Here is a 20,047-nt window from a genome sequence, read left to right as displayed (position 1 = left end):
ATTAATACACAAATTAAAAAGTAATGGCCCTATTACAGATGCCCAAGTCATTCCACTAGTCATCCTCCTGGATTCCAGATTTCAAGTAGATTTATGTGGGAAAATTTCAATACAGGTAATTGAACATGATCCCAAAGAAGGTTCTAGCAAGGAAGAAGTGGAGGAAGTTTTAATCATTAGAGAAAGAGATGACAAAGAAAACGAAAAAGGTAGTTCTGTTGAATATCTAAAGAGGCAGAGCAGGAAATGAATCTCAGAAATGTTTTGGGAAATTTTGGAGAAAAGGTCAAAGCTAATAATAATGTTAAGCACCTGTTGGTTTTCTGTTCAGGACATATTAGTCATCGCTAACATAATGATTAGTATTCACAAATTCACATTGAGAGAAGATACCAGAAAAAAAAATCTTATTGACTATGTGAAATAATGAAATTGGTAGTGATAATCACTTAGTTTTAAGCCAGATAAACCAAATGAACATGACTGGTTGTATTTAAATTATTCTTTTACTTTTGAACAGTATTATGTGACTGGTGTCTCTGGGGAGTAGAAAAATGCACTCGGTAATTTTTATTATCATTTCCATTCTTGCTTTATGTAATGATTTAATTGTTGTGCATTCACTCTGATAATTAAGTATATATGCGTAATTGTTTAAGTAAGAGCGGCTGTAAACGTTGTACGCTACCGATATTATTAATGTGGGATTTTTTTTCTTGCTTAAACTAAATACGAAAACGTTAATATTAGACCTAGTAACCTGCAGAGAAGAAAAAAAAAATGGCGGCGGCATTGTCATTCCATGATTTTAATTTGGATTTCAGTCGGTTCGTTAAGTGTGAGGTCTGTTATATGTATTCCTTCGATTACATAAATGATTTGTGGATGTTTAGTGCGGATGGAAGAAGGGTGTGTGTGAAATGTGACCTGAACGAGGAATTGATGAATGCGAATATGAAGTTGATGACAGAAAGTGCTAGTACCGATTGTGTCGCGAGTGCACGTTTGAAAGAGAAGGATGGTGAGAAAGACAGGCGAAAAAATGTTAAAAAATCAGGAAAAAAGAAAAAGAGCGATTTGACAACCGTAACGGATGTTAAAAGGGACGAAAGTGAGGCGGAAAGAAACGAAATTGAGAGAACAAATGAAAGTAGAAATGGCATGATGCAGAAATCGCAAGTAAAAAAAATCAAAAGAATGAATGATAGCGAAAAAAGAATGACTGATGGCGAAAGTTGGATGCATGTTGGAACGAAAGTACTGAACCAAAGAAAGATGAATGACAGTAAAAGTGAGAAGAATGATAGCGAAAGTTGGACGCATGTTAGTCCGAAAGTACGGAAACAAAGAAAGATATGTGAGAGTGAAAGTGAGAAGAATGATAGTGAAAGTTGAACGTATGTTGGACCGAAAGTACGGAAACAAAGAAGGATGAATGAGAGGGAAAGTGAGAAGAGGGGGTCGAGAGTTAGAAAGATTTAATGATAGAGTGAATGTGTCGCAAGGTTCGGAAGGTGAATTGGATTGGATGAAGCAAGAAATGATATGGATGCAGAATGAAATTAAGAGAATTCAGGTCAAAACTATTAAAATAAATCATGATGGCATGAAAGAGTTAACAAAAGATGAGCGAGTGGCATTGTATGGCGACTCCATTATTAAAGGTGTGCTAGAGGATAAAATGCACAAGGTATGTTTTCCAGGCGGTAAAATGAGTAGAGTGATTGAGGCATTGAATATGAGGTGGGAATGAGCAAAAGAGTTAATTGTATTAATTGGTACAAATGATTTGAGAGAGAACAAAGAGCATGCCAAAATGAATGTCAGGAGACTGCTTGGAAAGATAAAGGAGAATAGTGTGACAGGAAGGGTAGTCAGTGTGTTGCCTAGGTATGACTGTGGTGAAATGAGGCGGAGAGCAAGGATTATAATGATATTCTGGCCGAAATGTGTGAGGAGATAGGAGTACAGTTTGTTAATGTGTGGAATGAGTTTGAGGGACGAAGTGAGCTGTATGGGAGCGATGGACTGCATTTGAGTGGTTATGGTGTGAGTCGCTTGGAGAGACTGCTGCTGGAAAGTGGAGAAGTGAATAGAGAGAATGAATCAGATCGAGAGGGGAGTGATGTGGAAGAGCAGGAGAGTAAGACAGGAGAGATTGAAGGAGTGGAAATGAATGGGGAAGTGAGTGGTATGAGTATAGAAAATGAGAGAATGGGTGTGCAAGAGGAGCAGGGAAACGGGGAGGCTCAGGGTGGACAGGGATACACAGCATGAGAAAGGTGGATGCTCCAAGAGGAGGTGAGAGAATGTGTAGGCAGGAAAGTAATGGGATGATCAGGGATCAAAAGGAAACAGATGGAATTGCAAAGGGTTCTAAAATGAAGAAGCAGAAAGGGAAATGGCCCCAGTCCAGCATGGAGAGATCACATCGAGTGAGTGGTATCAGTGGAACTAGCTGTAGATCCAGAAATGAGTTGTTGTGTTTGTATACCAATGCTAGAAGTATAAGAAACAAGGCGGATGAAATGGTTGCACTAATTGCGTCTGTGCACCCAGAGATTGTCGGAATAAGTGAGACATGGTTAGATGAGGATGACATCCTGACAGGAATAGAGATGGAAAGGTATGATGTGTTTCGTGAGGATAGAAGGGGTAAAAAGGGAGGGGGAGTGCTATTGATGATAGAGAAAGAGTTATGTCCATACAAGGTAGAGATGCAAGAGGGAAATGGGGCCAGTGGTTTTGAGGCAGTATGGTGTGAGATAGAGGTGAATAGAATCAAATTCTTGGTGGGATGTTGTTATAGACCTGGTAATGTGGATGGTGGTGATAGTGAAATGTATAGTCAAATAAGCCAAGCAAATAAGAAAAGGGTGAAAGTGACCATGAGGTGATTACTTGGGTGGTTGCCAGCAGTGCAAGAACCCCTGTGAAAAAAGGGTATATGTGGAACTACAAGGGGGATGATTATGAAGAGCTCAGGAGACAGCTTGCAGGTGTAGCATGGAATGAGGAGTTAGCTGGAAAAGAGATCAATGCAGCTTGGGGGATTTTCAAAAAATATTTAGTGGATGCAATGTCTAAATGTATACCACGGGTGAGAAGGTTAAATAAGGTAGGTGTGAGATGGATGAATAAAGAGATTAAGCATGCAATACAGAGAAAAAGGGCATTGTGGAGGCAGCATAAGAGAAGTGGAAGTAACCAATTTCATGAGGTCTACAAAGACCAGGCAAGGAGGGTGACTTGGTTGGTGAGAGTAGCTAAAGAGAGGTATGAACAGCAGTTAGCTAATGAAGCTAAAAAGAATCCTAGGGAGTTCTTTCGATATGTAGCCAGCAAAAGAAAGAATGATTATGGAAGGATGACATTGATTGGAGGAAATGGTATAAAGACAGCTGTTGCAGAATGTGTGGTGGAGATACTTAATGAGCAGTTCATAAAGATCTTTCAATCTTGTGAATATGACTTCATGGAGAGATTAAGAGCAGTTGATGATGGGGAGGAGAGACTGACTGTAAGTGAGCAAGAGGTGTTTAGGGAGCTGAGTAAACTAGATGTAAATAAGGCTGTGGGACTTGATAATATATCACCGCGTATTCTGAAGGAATGTGCCAGAGAGTTGACACCTGCCTTGACATATTTTTTAATACGAGTCTTGCACTTGGTCAAGTCCCTAAAGAGTGGAAGGAGGGCAAGATTGTGCCACTTCATAAAGGAGGTGATCGAACTCAAGCATCAAACTATAGGCCTATCTGTGTGTCAGGTGTTGTGGTTAAGTTGTTGGAGAAGCTTGCGAGAACTAGGATCCAGAGTTGGGTTGACAACAATGGTATAATCTTTGATGGACAGCATGGATTTGCAAAAGGGAGGTCGTGTTTTAGTAATGTACTTACTTATTACAATAAAGTGACTGCTTCCTTGGACAGAGGAGAAGGATACACAGTTAAATACTTGGATTTCGCAAAAGCTTTTGATAGAGTACCTCCATGAGGTACTCTATCAAATTGACTCCATGAGGTTTTTTTCATGCAGAGTTGTGAATGATTGGAATGCCTCATGATAAGTTGACAGTCAAACTAGAGCAGATGGGGTTGGATATTAGATTAGTGCATTGGATTGGAGACTGGCTATCTGATAGGTATCAACAAGTTGTGTATGGGGGTGCAATATCCAGGAAAAGGAAAGTCACTAGTGGAATGCCTCAGGGATCTGTTTTAGGGCCATTACTATTTAACTTGTATATTAATGATATTGGCGAAGCTTTGGATGGAGATATTCAGTTGTTTGCAGATGATGCAAAGTTGGGACGAACCATAAAGAGTAGTGAAGATGTTGTGGCCTTGTACAGAAGACTTGAATAAATTGAGTGATTGGGCAAGCAAATGGGGATGTGAATTCAATGTTGCAAAATGTAAGGTTTTAAAATTTGGAAAACAAAGATGGGATGCAGAATTTATGCTTGGTGAGAATATATTGTTGGAAGTAGAGGAAATAAGAGATCTGGGAGTGATAGTGGATAAGGATCTAAAATTTAGGGGACACATCGCCAAAATTGTGAAGACAACACAAAGACTTCTGGGAATGATGAGGAGGACACTGACGTGTAAAAGTAGGGAGATTTTTGTTCCATTGTATAAGGCTTTGATTAGGGCACACATGGACTATTGCGCCCAGATTTGGTCACCTGGTTTTCAGAAGGATGAAGAGATGTTGGAAAGTGTCCAAAGGCGACTGACTAAGGTAGTTTCTGACCTCTGGAATGTCGAGTATGAGGAAAGATTGAAAAGATGTAATTTGCAGAGTCTAGTGGAGAGAAGGAAGAGGGGAGATATGATAGAGACCTGCAAGTTGGTAAGGGGTTGTTATAGGATCAATGGTGGAGAAGTTCTACAGAGAATAGTCGGAGATCAGGGGAGAACCAGCGGTCATCCCTGGAAACTGTATAAAGAGGGTGTGAGTAGGGGAGTGAGAGGCAGGTTTTTTTCGTGCAGAGTTGTGAATGATTGGAATGCCTTGCCTGAGAGTGTGGTGTCTGCAAGGAGTTTGAATGTGTTTAAGACCCGGTATGATGAGATGTGTGTGAGATAAAAGGACCTCCTAGATGAGTCTTTGACTCCATGAGGTCTCGTTTAATAATAATAATAATAAGAAGAAGAAGATACTAAGCAAGAAATAAGTGTTTTCATATTAACTACTTCATTTTTTACGTAATGTGTAGTCAACTCATACCTTTCAATTATGGTAATATTAAATAAACTAGTAGGTCAATATTGCACATAAGAAAGTAACTAAACTAAATGGTTCCATCAGTACCATCTACAACTTCTAATTTGATGTTTAATCTTGCCACTTTCTCTCATTCTCACGAAACTCAGAAATGTAGTGGAATTCAATAAGAAAAATCAGAACCTAAATCATAGAACCCAGAAATAGTGAATTATATTTTTCATGAATATGTTTACACCATGATTGTAAACATATATGTTACGGTTAAAGTGATAAATCTGGTTATTATTAATAATTACCAGTTAAAGTGAATAATTTCTAGAGGAGTCTGGCTGGTAAATGTAACAAAAACATGTTTATAGGTTTTATATATAGGTTTTCATTCACAATAGAAATTATAACAGGTTAGGTTAGTTTATAATGAAAAAAGTAAGGAAAGTACTTCTTTTGCACTCAATGAAATCAGAAACCAGAAATCATTATAAACTAACCTAACCAAGCCTTTATCAGTTGGAAATCATTGTAAAGTAACCTAACCTGGATGTCGCATGTCGAACCAGAGTGTAGTCGTAGTTTGTTGTGGGCAAATTAATGGGGATGAAAGATGAACGTTGTTGTGGTCCGAGCTTGAAGATTGCAGGCAGATAAATGGGGATAACAAATAAAAGTTGTTGTGGGTAGATGAATGGGGATAATAGATAAATCAGAGAGGAACTGATCAGTGTTTTTCTCCATTGATGAGGAAAGAGGTACAGCAACAACATTTATCTATTATCCCCATTTTGCCAGCAAAGGTTGGTCGATTGGTAGAGCTTCTGCAACTAATGGCTTGCAAAAAGTTAAGCTAGTTTGAGCGCCGTTAGTAGTTGGAAAGGGTATATCGTTCGATGCTGTTGGCACACTCTCCCTCGATGAATCTTTGGACTCCCTGGAGGGGTGTCACATAATAATAATAATAATTTATCTGCCTGCAATCATTAAGCTCGGCCCACAACAACATTTATCTTTCATCCCCATTAATCTGCCCATGACAAACTACGACTACACTCTTGTTCGACATGCGATATCCAGGTTAGTTTAGGTTATAATGATTTCTGATTTCATTGAGTGCAAAAGAAGTACTTTCCTTACTTTTTTCATTATAAACTAACCTAACCAATAAAGGTTAGGTTAGGTTAGTTTATAATGATTTCTGATTTCACTGAGTGCAAAAGAAGTACTTTCCTTACTTTTTTTCACTATAAACTAACCTAACCTAAGCTGTTATAATTTCTATTGAGAATGAAAACCTCTATATAAAATCTATAAACATGTTTTTGTTACATTTACCAGTCAGACTCCTCTAGGAATTATTCACTTTAACCGGTAATTATTAATGATAACCAGATTTATCACTTTAACCGTAACATATACAAGTGACTTATTTATTAACATTTTTTGAAGGATTCTTCAAAATTGCAAATAAACAGTTATTTGTATTTATGAAGAATTATTATATATAATTATTATATGATGCAGGCCATTAACAAAGACAGCAATTATTCAAATTTCAATAATGAATCATTTTTCATCAATAAAATTACAACAGGTATATGAAACTGTCAATTAGAATTATTTTTACTGCAACATAACTTCACAACTATATATTGTCTAAAATGATTTCTGTAGTTTTTTTTAGATATTTTCATATTTCTCAAAACATGATTAAATAAAGTAAAATTCAGAGTAAACAAAAATTCAATTCAGAAACTTACCTGACACCTAAGAACTGAGGCTTTTCTCCAGGTGCTGAACATTCTGATTCCATCCTAAGTGAGTTTACATGAGTCATTGCTAAGACTGTAGCTGCCACAAACCAGGGTAAACCAAGAATGGAGCAAATAGCTATCAATACTGCAAGTACAAATAGATCTAGATGGTAACCACAGCCTTTCTGCAAGACAATAAATATATGACAACATTTATTTTTATTTCTTTTTTCCCTGATAATATAAAGATGTTGTCATAAATCATTTCAGTGTTAAAGATGTTTATTACTCAAATATAGAACAGTTTTCTGATTAACAGAACAAATAAGTGTTACAGTCACTTCCTACTACAACAAACTAGTTAAAAGTTATGGTCAAAGTCCTATATTCTCAATGCTATGCTAAAGTTAATTTACTATAGTGAGTGTCAATTGGAAATATTGATAAAATAATGTATCAGCACCATGTGTAGGTTGGAGTGGAAAAAAAATAATATTATTAAACCCTTTCAGAGCAACTCATCAAAATTTGTGATATGTAACTTCAAAGGGTGTTAATGGGAAGGTCCACAAAATACATATATTTACAGATTCTGTATCATCTGGGTGCATAATTAATTATGTAATGTACTATTCTAAATGATTCATTAGATAACTGCAAGCATAAATGCATCTCCTTTTTTTTTAAATTGAATTTATAAATGAGGGGGCTTTTCAGTAGTGTTTAGTTGATACTGTAATTCTGAATTGTTAATGGGGGGAGGGGGAATGCTATCATTGTACCATATTTTTCGATAGATAAAACGTGCACCCCCAACATTTTCATCACTCCTTTTGATGTATAGATAACACGCATGCACCAACTAGCGGTAAAGTTAGGAAGTACAGACAGAGGACGGAGGAATTCTTTAAAAGCACGTGCGTTGCTAGTAGCAGTGGTCGATTTTTTTAATTCCAAATTTTACAATTTTCACATTACTGGGGAGCACTGTGGCATTACTACGACTACAATTACATCCTGTTTTAAAATATTTCATAAAGTAAATCATTATTTGTTTATATTTTGTTATTAGATCTAAATTACCCATGGAAGACAGAAGTACTTCTCGGAGAAAATCCTACACAGCACAGTTCAAGCTTGAAGTGGTAGAAGTAGCAAAGGAAAAAGGGAATCATGAAGCTGGTAGATTGTTTCATTGTTGGAGAGTGTGGTGTTCGTGAATAGTGAAAGGCTGAAACAGTCCTGAAATGTTTACATACGAGGAAACATGCTATGAGGTTTAGAAGGTGCTTGTGGCCAACCAAGGAAAAAAAACTGTTTGATTGGGCTGTAAGTGAAAGATCTAAAGATATGAGAATATCTACTGTCCATGTGTTGCAAGAATTGAAAAAAATTGTGCAAAACAATAATATAAACGATTTCAAGGCCTACCCATCTTGGGTTTTTGGATTTATGAAGAGAAACAATTTAAGTGTGCGCTCCTCCACTAGTGGTGGACAAAATTTGCCATGCGATTGAGAAGCAAAAGTAGCTAAATTTCGTTTGTTTCTGAGAGAAAACTTGTGTGGGGTTGATGCTTGTCACTTTGGGAATATGGATGAAGTTCCCTTAAGATTTGACATGCCTAGTTCTAGGACTGTGAATCTGAAGGGAGCAAAAGAGGTTTCAGTTGCTACAACAGGGCATGAAAGGTCTAACTTTACTGTGGTTATCTGCGTAACTGCAGATGGTTCCAAACCACCGATGGTGATTTTCAAAAGAAAGACTGTTCCAAAAGGTTGCGATTCCAAAGATATTATAGTTACTGCTAATGATAAATGTTGGATAAATTCCAAGGTTATGAAATTTTGATTGGAGAATGTGTGGCGAAAGAGAAAAATGGCATTTTTCAACCTAAAATCTTTGTTAGTGTTGGATTCGTGTAGGGCACACACAACAGCAGAAGTTAAAACAATTGTAAGTATTCCAAATTGGCCATCATTCCAGATGGTTTAACAAAAAAACTCCAATCCCTTGATCTTGCAGTAAATAAACCATTCAAAGACAATTTGCGGGCTAAGTGGGAAGACTGGTTGATGAATGGCATTCATGAATATAACAAAACAGGGCAAATGAAAAGAACGTCATATAAAGATATAGTTACGTGGATTGTAGAAAGTTGGGCTGCTGTAAGTGAAAACTGTGTTAGAAATAGTTTCATTAAAACACAAGGGAATGCAGTGGTGTCCGGTGACAATGATTATGAAGCTGAAGAAATATCGTTAAATTGAGTTCAAAATGAAATTTTTAATGCAATTGATTCTTTCAATATTGAGTCTGATGAAGAATTTTTTGGATTTGAATAGTGTAATGTTCAATAAATATTAAGTAATACTTCTACCTGTTTTGTTATTACATTTGATTTACCTCTCATACCTTTCAAATGTATCCTGCGCATGTTCATTTTTAACGAATTTAGACTTTTTGTATAAATAACGCACACGTTATCTGTTGAAAAATATAATTACTGCAGTTCATTGTGCTGTTTTTATAAACTTACACTTTTTGCACGGGTTTGCACACAAACTAAAAGAGCTCCTCTGGAAATTGAATCTAGAAATAATAAACTAATCACAATAACAAAGTGGATGTAGGATAATATTCAATCATAAGAAAAGAGATTTCAAAATAAATAAAGAACTGCTACTTTGAATGGAAAGCAAGAGTGGTAATTTTAAGCCATTTACTTTTTGTTTTTTAAATCAAAATAAAACAGTGATACTTTTAGTTGCATTTCAACCAATATTAGATTATCAAGTCAAACTTCAGAGACTGCAGATTTTAAAAGAATACATTTTCAAAGAAGCATTTATTAACAGTAGTAGTAGTGGTAACAGTAATACTATTGAAACTAATATTTTCAGCATTGCTCAACTAGATAGAAAGATCACTCCATAGATATCACAATGGAGCTCATATCCTTTTCACAGTCCTTGGGGAAAACTGGAGGAAAAGGAAGAATGTTCCAAAAACGAGAAGCAGAGGGAATAATTGTCTGCAGAATTAAAAAAGGGAAGCTGACTAGAGCTAAGGACAAGCAGGTCACCCAAGAAAGATGATTTCACCAAAGTAAATCAAGATTCAGGGACAGAAGATGAATAAGTCTTGCAGGAGTTTGAAAAACAGTAGAGACAGCAAATGATTAAGGAACTTTTAAGCCATAAAATATATGTAGCTAGGTCATGATTAATGCGAATTTGAATAATGCAATATTTGATTTAGCGTGAACTTCACAACGATACCAGGTCGCATTCAATGTGTTTTTTTTTTTCGGCCGCTAGAGGGACTTGTGGTGTGTAGTGTTTGTTGAGAGCTCCTGATAAGTGTTATTTTAAGTTATCATTGACAATTTTGCTTGAATATTACGTAGTTTTGTTTGCTTTTCGTAATGTAGTGTGTCTGTTTGTGTATTTTGGTGTTGTTTCAATTATTAATTCAATAAGATACGATAGCACATGGCTCCGGTAAGAAGAAAAATGGTGGCTAGTAATAATGGTTCGCCATCTTTGTTCAATAACGGTAACACAAAGGAGATTATTCAGTGTACTATCTATGAAATGTATGCATTACGGAGAGCAGTTGGAGTATGGTTAGATGATGATAGTGGAATGAATGTGTGCAGAAAATGTAAGGAAAATGAGGAATTAAAGTGTGTTTCAGGTCGTGAGTGTGATATTTTTGTCAAATTTCAGAATGTAGAAAATAGCGATATGATAAGAAATTGCGAGGTTGTAAGAGAGCTGTGGGGCATGAATGTAGAACGTGTGAATGAAGGTATTAATACAGAGCAAATTAATGGTTTAACAGATAATAAAAAAGATGAGATAGACACAATGAGTGAGATCACGTTGTTGAGTGGAGCGATACATAGAGCTAAGACATTTGTGCATACTGAAGTGTATGCACAAATGTCTACCGAGTGTACCAACCAATAAAAAAAAGTATGATAGGAAAAAGAGTATGATTGTGAACGTAAACAAAATGAAGGAGCGAGTGCTGTATGGAGATTCGTTAGTACGAGGTGTGATAGTAGAGAATTTGACAAAATCGTACCAACCTGGTGCGACCATTAAGGATGTAAGTGAGTCTATTAGGGAGCAAAAGCAAAGAGTGAAAGAAATGATAGTTGTGGCAGGTACGGATGATTTGAAAGGAGATAAAATGGAAATGATAGAGGACCTGAATGAATTGTTTGAGGTAGCAAAAGAAAAGAGTGAGAGAGTTAGGATGATTAGTCTTTTGCTGTGGTATGACAGTGAAGAATTTAAAAGGAGGGTCATAATTGCAAATGACTTTATGCGTGGGTTATGCATGACGAGTGGTGTGGAATTTGTGGACATGTGGAGTGAGTTCGATGGGTGAAAGGATCTATATAAGATGGATGGTTTGCATTTGATTGGATTTGGTGGAAGGAGACTTGAAAAAGTGTTGCTGAATGAAGTGGATGTGCAGAATCAAGGAAACTAGATATGCAGACCTTAGGGAGGCAGTTAAGTGTATGAATGAGTATAATATGCCCGAGTGAATAAGGACAACAAATCAGAATGGGATAGTTAGTATAAGGCATCAAGGTAGGAATGGGGTGAACGGAGGTCTGCAATTCATGTATACTAATACTAGGAGTATTAGGAACAAGAAGGAAGAATTTTTGGCCTTGAGTGGCACTTCCAGACCACAGGTTATTGGCATTAGTGAAACATGGCTGACTAAAGATGATATAGCTAGTGGGATTGAATGTGAGGGGTATAATGTGTTCAGGAATGACAGGGAGAATAAAATCGGGGAAGGAGTATTATTGATGATAGCTGATGAGCTGCAGCCAAGGAGAATAGAAGTTGAATTGCAGGATAGAGAAAAGAGCAAATTTGAGGCCATTTGGTGTGAGATTGAGGCTAGCAGAACAAAATATATAATTGGGTGCTGCTATAGACCAGGTGATGGAAAAGATGGTGGTGACAGTATGCACAAGCAACTAGAAGAAATGAGTGGAAGGAGGGTGATTATTATGGGTGTTTTCAACTATGGCAGCATTGACTGGAGGCAGGAGAGGACACATGGGAGGAAGGAATTGGATTTTATGCGGTTATTAAGGGATAACTATCTGCGACAGCATGTAATAGAAAATACTAAGGGTCAGAGAGTGTGCTTGACCTAGTAATTGCATCTGAGGACCTGACTGTGACAAATATGACCACATTGCCACAAGTCTTAACTTGGGAGGTGGCTAAAGGCGTGGAATTTACAATTAAGACAGGGTACATGTGGACTTATAGGGCTGGTAAGTATGGCAAGCTTAGGAGTTTGATTGGTTCAGTGCCATGGCATGTAAAACTGTAATGTTGATAGTGTATGGGAGGCGGTTAAGAAGTGTTTGCAGGAGGCAATGGCTGACTGTATACCTAGAGTCCGAATAATAAATCAAGTAGGGATTAAATGGATGAATAACACCATTAAGCTTGAGCTGCAAAAAAAGAAACAACTGTGAAGGGAATTTAAGGAGAAAGGTGATCTGCAGGCACATGAATGGTATAAAGCCCAGGCCAGAAGGGTAACAAGTGTCATGAGAAAGCAAAAGCGGATTATGAAAGAACATTAGCCATGCAGGCTAAAGAGAATACCAAACAGTTTTTTCGATATGTTGCAAGTAAAAGAAAAAATGTATATGGCAGAATGATTTTAAAGAATGCCGATGGTAGGGAGGTAACTGAATCAGTTGATATAGTTGAATTACTGAGTGAGCACTTTGCAAGAATATATCATCCTGGTGGTGACATTGCAGAAATGGAAGAACCAACAGCTTATACGGCAATTGTGGAAGTGAATAGTCTATTACAAAACCTCAATGTCAATTCATCTGTGGGATTGGATGGTATACCAGCCGTGTCGTAAGAGAAGCAGCTAAAGAATTGTCAGTGCCTTTGACCATTTTGTTTGAGTCTTGGGTCTGGGTTAGTCCCAAGGGTGTGGAAAGAGGAGAAAATAGTTCCACTGCATAAAGGAGGTTCTAAGACTGCTGTTGAAAATTACCGACCAATCAGCATATCAGGAATTGTTGTCAAGGTCTTGGAGAAAATAGTTAAGAAAAAAAATACAGGATTGGATAGATGAAAATGGGATACTGTATGGGGGACAACATAATTTTGTGAAGGGTAGATCATGCCTCAGTAACTTGCTCACGTTTTATAACACAGTGACTGCTGAACTGGATAAGGGTAATGGGTTTACAGTGATTCTACTGGACCTTGCCAAGGCCTTTGACAGGATACCACATGGAATTCTAATCAGTAAACTGCAGCATATGGAGATGGATATAGGGTTGGTGAGATGGATAGGAGGGGGTTGATGGAGAGATATCAGAGAGTGGTTTATTCAGGAGTAGAGTCCAAAAGAAGGCCTGTGACTAGTGGTGTGCCGCAGGGTTCTGTTCTTGGACCACTACTTTTCAATTTGTTCATTAACGATATAGGAAAGGATCTGAGAGGAAGTGTTCACTTGTTTGCTGATGATGCAAAGTTGGGTAGAGCAATAGTGAGTGCACAGGATGTCAAAATTTTGCAAGATGATTTGGATAGTTTGGAGAACTGGGCTAAGGAAAATGGATGTCAATTTAATGTGGCAAAGTGTAAGGTTATGCATTTTGGGGTGAAAAGATTAGCAGCAGTATGTCACATTGGTGGAACTGTATTCCAGGAGATTGATGAGGCTAGGGATTTGGTAGTGTTGATGGATAGGGAGTTGAAGTTTAGGGGGCACATGGTAAAAGTGGCTAAATCAACTCATGAAATCACTTAGTCGCTGAAAAATACTTTAACAAGCAGAGACAAACAGGTTATTGTTCCTCTGTATCAAGCCTTGATAAAACCCCATCTAGACTACTGTGCCCAGATATGGGGGAGCCAGGGTTTCTTCTCGATGGGGAGGAGGTGGAGAGGATCCAGAGAAAAGTGACCAAGATAATAGCAGGACTATGGAATGAACCTTACGAGAACAGGTTGAAGATTTGTGGGCTGCAGAAATTGGTTGATAGGTGAAAAAGGGGGTGATATGATTGAGACATTCAAATTACTGAAGGGTTTCTATAAGATTAATTCAGAAGATATTTTTGAGAATAGGACTGGTAGTGGGCGGACTAGGGGCCATCCGGAAGCATGGTAAGAGTGTGGTTAGCAAGGGTGTTAGAGCTAGGTTTTTTACTTGGAGAGTGGTAAATGAGTGGAATAAGCTGCCAGAGTCTGTTGTGGGTGCAATGACTGTAAATGAGTTCAAGGTGAAGTATGATAGATACTGTGTGAATGTTGAATAGTTGTTCTTGACATGATGTTGGGCCTCCCTCGATGAGTCTAAGGACTCCTTGGAGGTGTCCGTAATAATAATAATGTGAACCAAAATACAGTTCATTTGAGTCTAGCACATGTCCAGTTCAGATTACCAAGTTACCGTTAGGATTTTAGACACTGCTACTTCAGAGACTGCATGTTAGTTTTTGTGATTTCTTTTAATCACTTTTAATCCTTTTTACCCTTAATAAAAGGAAAATTCCTTCAGAAACACTATCCAAAATCAAATAGGACAAGATGTCAGAATGCCTAAATCTATGGTATAAATATTTTTAAAATACACAGGGGAAATGACAGAAAAATGTAAACTTGCATCAGTTTTTTGTAGTTTGTAAACATCTACAAGGAATAGAAGTGGGGGGGTTGGGCACCATAGGTGCCAGGGAGAAGAGCCCCCACAGCTCATGATTACATCAAGAAGGTATAAATCAAAATTTTCATGAAAATATGTATCATCCTTCTTTTTCTAGACAAATTTATGAACATACAATAAGCAATATGCACGATTGAAGGCCTGAAGTGGGCATTCACTAAGGAAAAAAAAATTACAAACATCCATGTCTCAGTGGGATAATTCACTCACTCACTCACTCACTCACACACACACACACACACACACACACACACACACACACACACACACACACACACACACACACACACACACACAGTTGGCTAGATAGGGAGAGCAAATGGTGTCTGCTCAGACAAAGATGACATGTACATATTCAATTAACATCAGTAATTTTGTGAAGGGTTGCCTTCCAGTAAGGTGACCATATGTAATTTTTTAAGCAAGATCCCTACTGTTAAGGGATCTTGACAACTTTGAACATCAGTAAGTTATGAAACAAAGTGTCATTGTCAGTACCTAACTGTGGATAGTGTATATGCGATTGGCCTGCAATAGTTTATAGATTTTTCAAGCTGTATTGCTTAAATAGAACAATTTTAACACTATAAGTCCAAATCTTTCATGTTTCTTTGATAGTTGAAGATATTCCCTTTTAATTTCTTGGTATTGGCTGGACAAAAGAGGTCAGGTTTACTACATAATTGCTTTTCTTCAGCTTTTCGCTGGGTACAGCATTTTTTGACAGGATAGGAAGGGAAAGCATGGTGGTGGAGTACTGCTTATGATAAGTGACGATCTATGTCCTCTAAGAGTGGAGACTTTGGAAGGCAGTGGCACTAGTGATTTTGAAAGCATATGGTGTGATGTAGAGGTGGGCAAGACAGGATATTTAGTGGGGTGTTGCTACAGACCCAGGAGCACAGAGGGTGGGGACAAGGAAATGTTTAGACAGTTGAGTTTGGCAAGTGCAAGAAGAATGATTGTGGAGAGGAAGATGCATGTAGCAATAAGGGAATCAAATTTCTAAAATTCTTGAGGGACAAATGTCTTAGGCAACATGTAATAGAGGGAACAAGAGGTTCAAGAGTTTTGGATTTGGTTATAGCATCAGCAGAGTTTATAATAACTGAGATGACATCTCTCCCACCAGTTGGAGAGAGTGACCATATGGTTTTGACTTGGAAAATGAATAGACATGCAGGAGTATCAAAGAGACGGGAAAGTATGTGGAATTATAAGGCAGGTGTTAATTATAATAGTCTAAGACGTCAACTTGGGGAAGTTTCATAGAGGGAGGAATTGGAAGGCCAGGATATCATTAGTGCATGGGAAATTATGAAAGAATATTTGTTAGCAGCAATGATAAGTTGTATACCACGAGTGATCAAGAGGACACAATTTGAAGTAAAGTGGATGACAAACAATATTAAACAGGAATTGCACGTGAAAAAGAGGCTATGGAAGAGATATAAGGAGACAGGTGAAGAGAAGATGCATGAAGAGTATAAGATACAGGTCAGAAGAGTGACTAGTATGGTAAGGAAGACAAAACTGGAATATGAGAGAAGATTGGCCCTAAGATCCAAAGAAAATCCTAGGGAATTTTTTAGATATGTGGCCAGTAGGAAGAGAAATGACTGTGGAAGAATGATATTGTGGGATAAAAATGGGAATAGAGTGACTGATGCAGAGGACATAGTGGAATTGTTCAATGAACACTTTATTGGAGTATTTCATCCTGAAGGAGTAAATTTTAATATTAGAGGTATAGGGCAGGTTCGAGATTTAGAGGCGCAGGAGGAGGTTGTGTTCCAAATACTGAGTACTCTGGATGTCAGTAAAGCTGTGGGACTGGATGGTATTTCACCATGAGTTTTGAGAGAATGTGTTAAGGAACTGACAGTGCCTTTGACCTGGCTTTTAAATGAAAGTCTGACTGCGGGAAAGGTGCCCATGGAATGGAAGGAAGGTAACATAGTGCTATTGCATAAGGGCGGTAGCAGACTGGAAGTGTCTAATTATAGGCCAGTTTGTGTGTCATCAGTAGTTAGTAAGATCATGGAGAAAGTAGCGAAGGACCGTATACAGCATTGGACAGATGAGGGTAATGTTATCTGTGAGAGTCAACATGGATTTGTGAAGGGTCGCTCTTGTTTTAGCTAGTCTTTTATGATAAAGTTACAAGAGGATTAGATGAGGAAAAGGCATATACTGCCATTTTCTTAGACTTAGCGAAGACATTTGACAGGGTGCCACATGATAAGCTGATATTTAAGTTGCAACACATGGGTCTGGATGTCAAATTGGTCAACTGGATTCAGGATTGGCTGTCCGATAGGTATCAGAGAGTTGAGTATGGTGGGGTAGTTTCAAGGAAGCACATAGTTACAAGTGGGGTCCCACAGGGCTCAGTACTGGGACCTATATTGTTTAACCTTTATCAATGACATTGTCAGTGGATTGCAAGGGGATATTCAGTTGTTTGTGGATGATGCGAAGCTGGGAAGGATTATTAGTAATAGTGCAGATGCAGCAGCCCCGCAAGAGAATTTGAATAAGCTAGATATATGGGCAAATGAATGGGGATGTCGGTTTAATGCAGCAAAATGTAAGGTCTTGAGGTTTGGGAAACATCGATGGGACACTGCATACTCCATGGGAGGAATTATACTGGAGGAAGTAGGGGAGACAAGAGATCTGGAGTTGATGATTGATAGAAACCTGAAATTTAGGGGACACATTGAAAGGTAGTGAAGGTAACACAGAGGATTGCTACAATAATGAGAAGGATGCTGACCTGCAGAGATAAAACAGTTATCATTCCGTTGTATAAGACCCTGATCAGACTACACTTGGACTATTGTTCTCAGATTTGGTATCCAGGATATGAAGGGGATAATTTAACTGTGGAAAGGGTACAAAGGTGGATAACAAAGATGGTTTCAGGACTGTACAATGATAGTTATGAGGATCGGCTGAGGGAATGTAAACTGCAGAGTTTGGTTGATAGAAGAAGGAGAGGTGATATGATTGAGACTTTTAAACTGTTGAGAGGTGGTTATAGGGTTGACACTGGGGAGTTCTTTTGCTTGGTTGAATAGTGGGAAGGAGTGATGATAAGAGGCCATCCTTGGAAGTTACGAAAGGAAACTGTGAGCATGAGGGTGAGGAGTAGTTTCTTTGCATGGAGGGCGGTTGAACTATGGAATGCATTGCCTGATGGAGTGGTGAGAGCGAGAACGGTCAATGAGTTTAAGGAGTGGTATGATAGACTTTGTGTTTCTTAGGAAGGACCTCCCACGAGTCTTTTGACTACATGGAGGCCTGAATAATAATAATTTTGAAATATTTATTATGTACTTATCATGTATGACTTTAGAGGAAAAGAAAAGTGGCAAAATTTTCCAGTCTTCTAGGGTTTTAATGTTTTTGTATAACTAAGTTCTTGAACCAGTAATAGCAGGTAGGTGGAAAAGGGAATTCAAAGTTTATTGAGAGGTCTTTTGTATGGATTAGCCCTAAAGGAAATGCTCTGAAGTTCCCACTTCCAAAAACTTTCAATTTTGTCTTGTCAGCATTGGCAGTTAATCCGCAGATTTTGCTGAATTTTTCCAAAATACCAAAATAGATGTATATGGAATCATTATTTCTTTAAGTGCTTATCACATTTGACCTTTATTGAGGTCTCATGAGTGGGAGCCAGACCCAGAAGAGATAGACACAGTAGAAAGTTTTCACATTTGGTAATAATATAAATTATAAAAATTAAAAAGAAAAATTATTTTATTCTAAAGATTTTTTTTATTCTAAAGGAATCATTCTTTAGAATAAAAAAAATCCCAATATATATATATATATATAAAGAATAAAAAATACCAAAATTTCATTCAATAAAAAACACTTGCACATCATAAGAAAGATTCCGGTAATTGGACCACATGTTTATTAGGATAAATAACAATAAAAAAACAAACCCGACAATTTTCGTAAGTTGTATGACTTGCATCTTCAGGGGTCAAAGGTAACTAAAAGTTTAAACACAAGAAATGAGAAATTACTCAAATTAGTTCACTCTATGCAGTTGCTGTCTAACTGTTCATTAAATTGAATATCTGAATGTAGACTGCTAAGTCTACAGTTTCAGTGCACTGCTAAGTTTGAACAATGCTGGATGCTGTCACATTCTGTTGTTCACATTCACATTGTCCGAGGTCTGACTTGGGTATATTTTTTATCAATGCTGACCAAACTTGGTGTAGAATTAGGCCTTGGTTTTTGTTGCATTGTGTTGGAATTCTAAGCATGTTTGCAGCTTCCATATTTAATAATTTAAATTTCCTTATGTGACAATAAGGAAAGTTCAAACTTAGCAGTGCACTGAATCTACATTTGGATATTCAATTTAATTAACAGTTAAACAGCAACTGCATAGAATGAACTATTTTGAGTAATATCTCATTTCTTGTGTTTAAACTTTTAGTTACCATTGATCCGTGAAGATGTAAGTCATACGACTTACGAAACTTGTCGGTTTGTTTTTTATTGTTATTTATCCTAATAAACACGTGGTCCAATTACTGGAATCTTTCTTATGAACTGCTAAACCACAGAAACCTTCACTTCCACATCTATTTCACCAAGATCCAGAGAATCAATAAAAATATCAATGACTCATTTTATAACTTTCATTTGCTACTTCTACCACTCTCCTAATCAGACAACTCTACCTATCTCTGAAAGTTGACTTTATACTGTCTAAATTACCTAAATTGTGAAAGTATCTTAAGGGTATGCAAAATAAACTTGTGGCATGGATAGGAGAATGGCTGACTGATAGGTATAAAAGTGATATATATAAGTAATGAGTCAGGGTGGATGCAGGCGAGTGTGTTTGAAGGCACCCATGAGGCAATTGAGTGTGAGAATGAGCAATAAATGCAAAATCTAGTCTCAAGCAGCAATATCAAATAGGGTAGTCAATTCAGAAAGCAAAGGTGAATTGGAGTCTAAAGCAAAACTACATTCTCCATATACTAATGTCAGAAGTATCAAGAACAAGAGGGAGGAGTTTTTGAGCATTGGTTAGCGCAACCTCACCAAAAATTATAGGCATTAGTTAGACTTGGCTAACAGCAGATGATGCAGATACAAGGATAGATTGTGAAGGGTTTAGTATTTTCAGGAAGGATAGAGAGGATAGGGAGTGCTACTGCTGTTGATAGCAAATTAATTGCAATCAAAACAAACAGGAGATGGATAAGAAGGTGGATGTTCTTTTGAAGTAGTCTGGTGTGAGACTAGGACAAATAAAAAGTAATTTTCACAAAATATACAGT

General features: G+C 37.5%; 1 protein-coding gene across 4 annotated transcripts in view; it reads right to left on the bottom strand.

Moving 5' to 3' along the window:
* The window catches only part of Ndae1 (Na[+]-driven anion exchanger 1), a 511,154-nt gene that overhangs the window by 85,900 nt on the left and 405,207 nt on the right, over window positions 1-20,047 (bottom strand). For all 4 annotated transcript variants that reach the window (XM_090413203.1, XM_090413196.1, XM_090413188.1 and 1 more), the window contains one exon: window positions 6,987-7,165. In XM_090413203.1, coding sequence (XP_090269329.1) covers window positions 6,987-7,165 — 179 coding nt within the window. The remainder of the gene's footprint in view (window positions 1-6,986; window positions 7,166-20,047) is intronic.

The sequence above is a fragment of the Typopeltis vanoorti genome, chromosome 2 (assembly GCF_054136105.1).
Source record: "Typopeltis vanoorti isolate ZY-2024b chromosome 2, IOZ_Tvanoo_1.0, whole genome shotgun sequence".
Lineage (NCBI taxonomy): Eukaryota > Metazoa > Arthropoda > Arachnida > Uropygi > Thelyphonidae > Typopeltis > Typopeltis vanoorti.
This window is presented reverse-complemented; position numbering and strand designations above follow the sequence as displayed.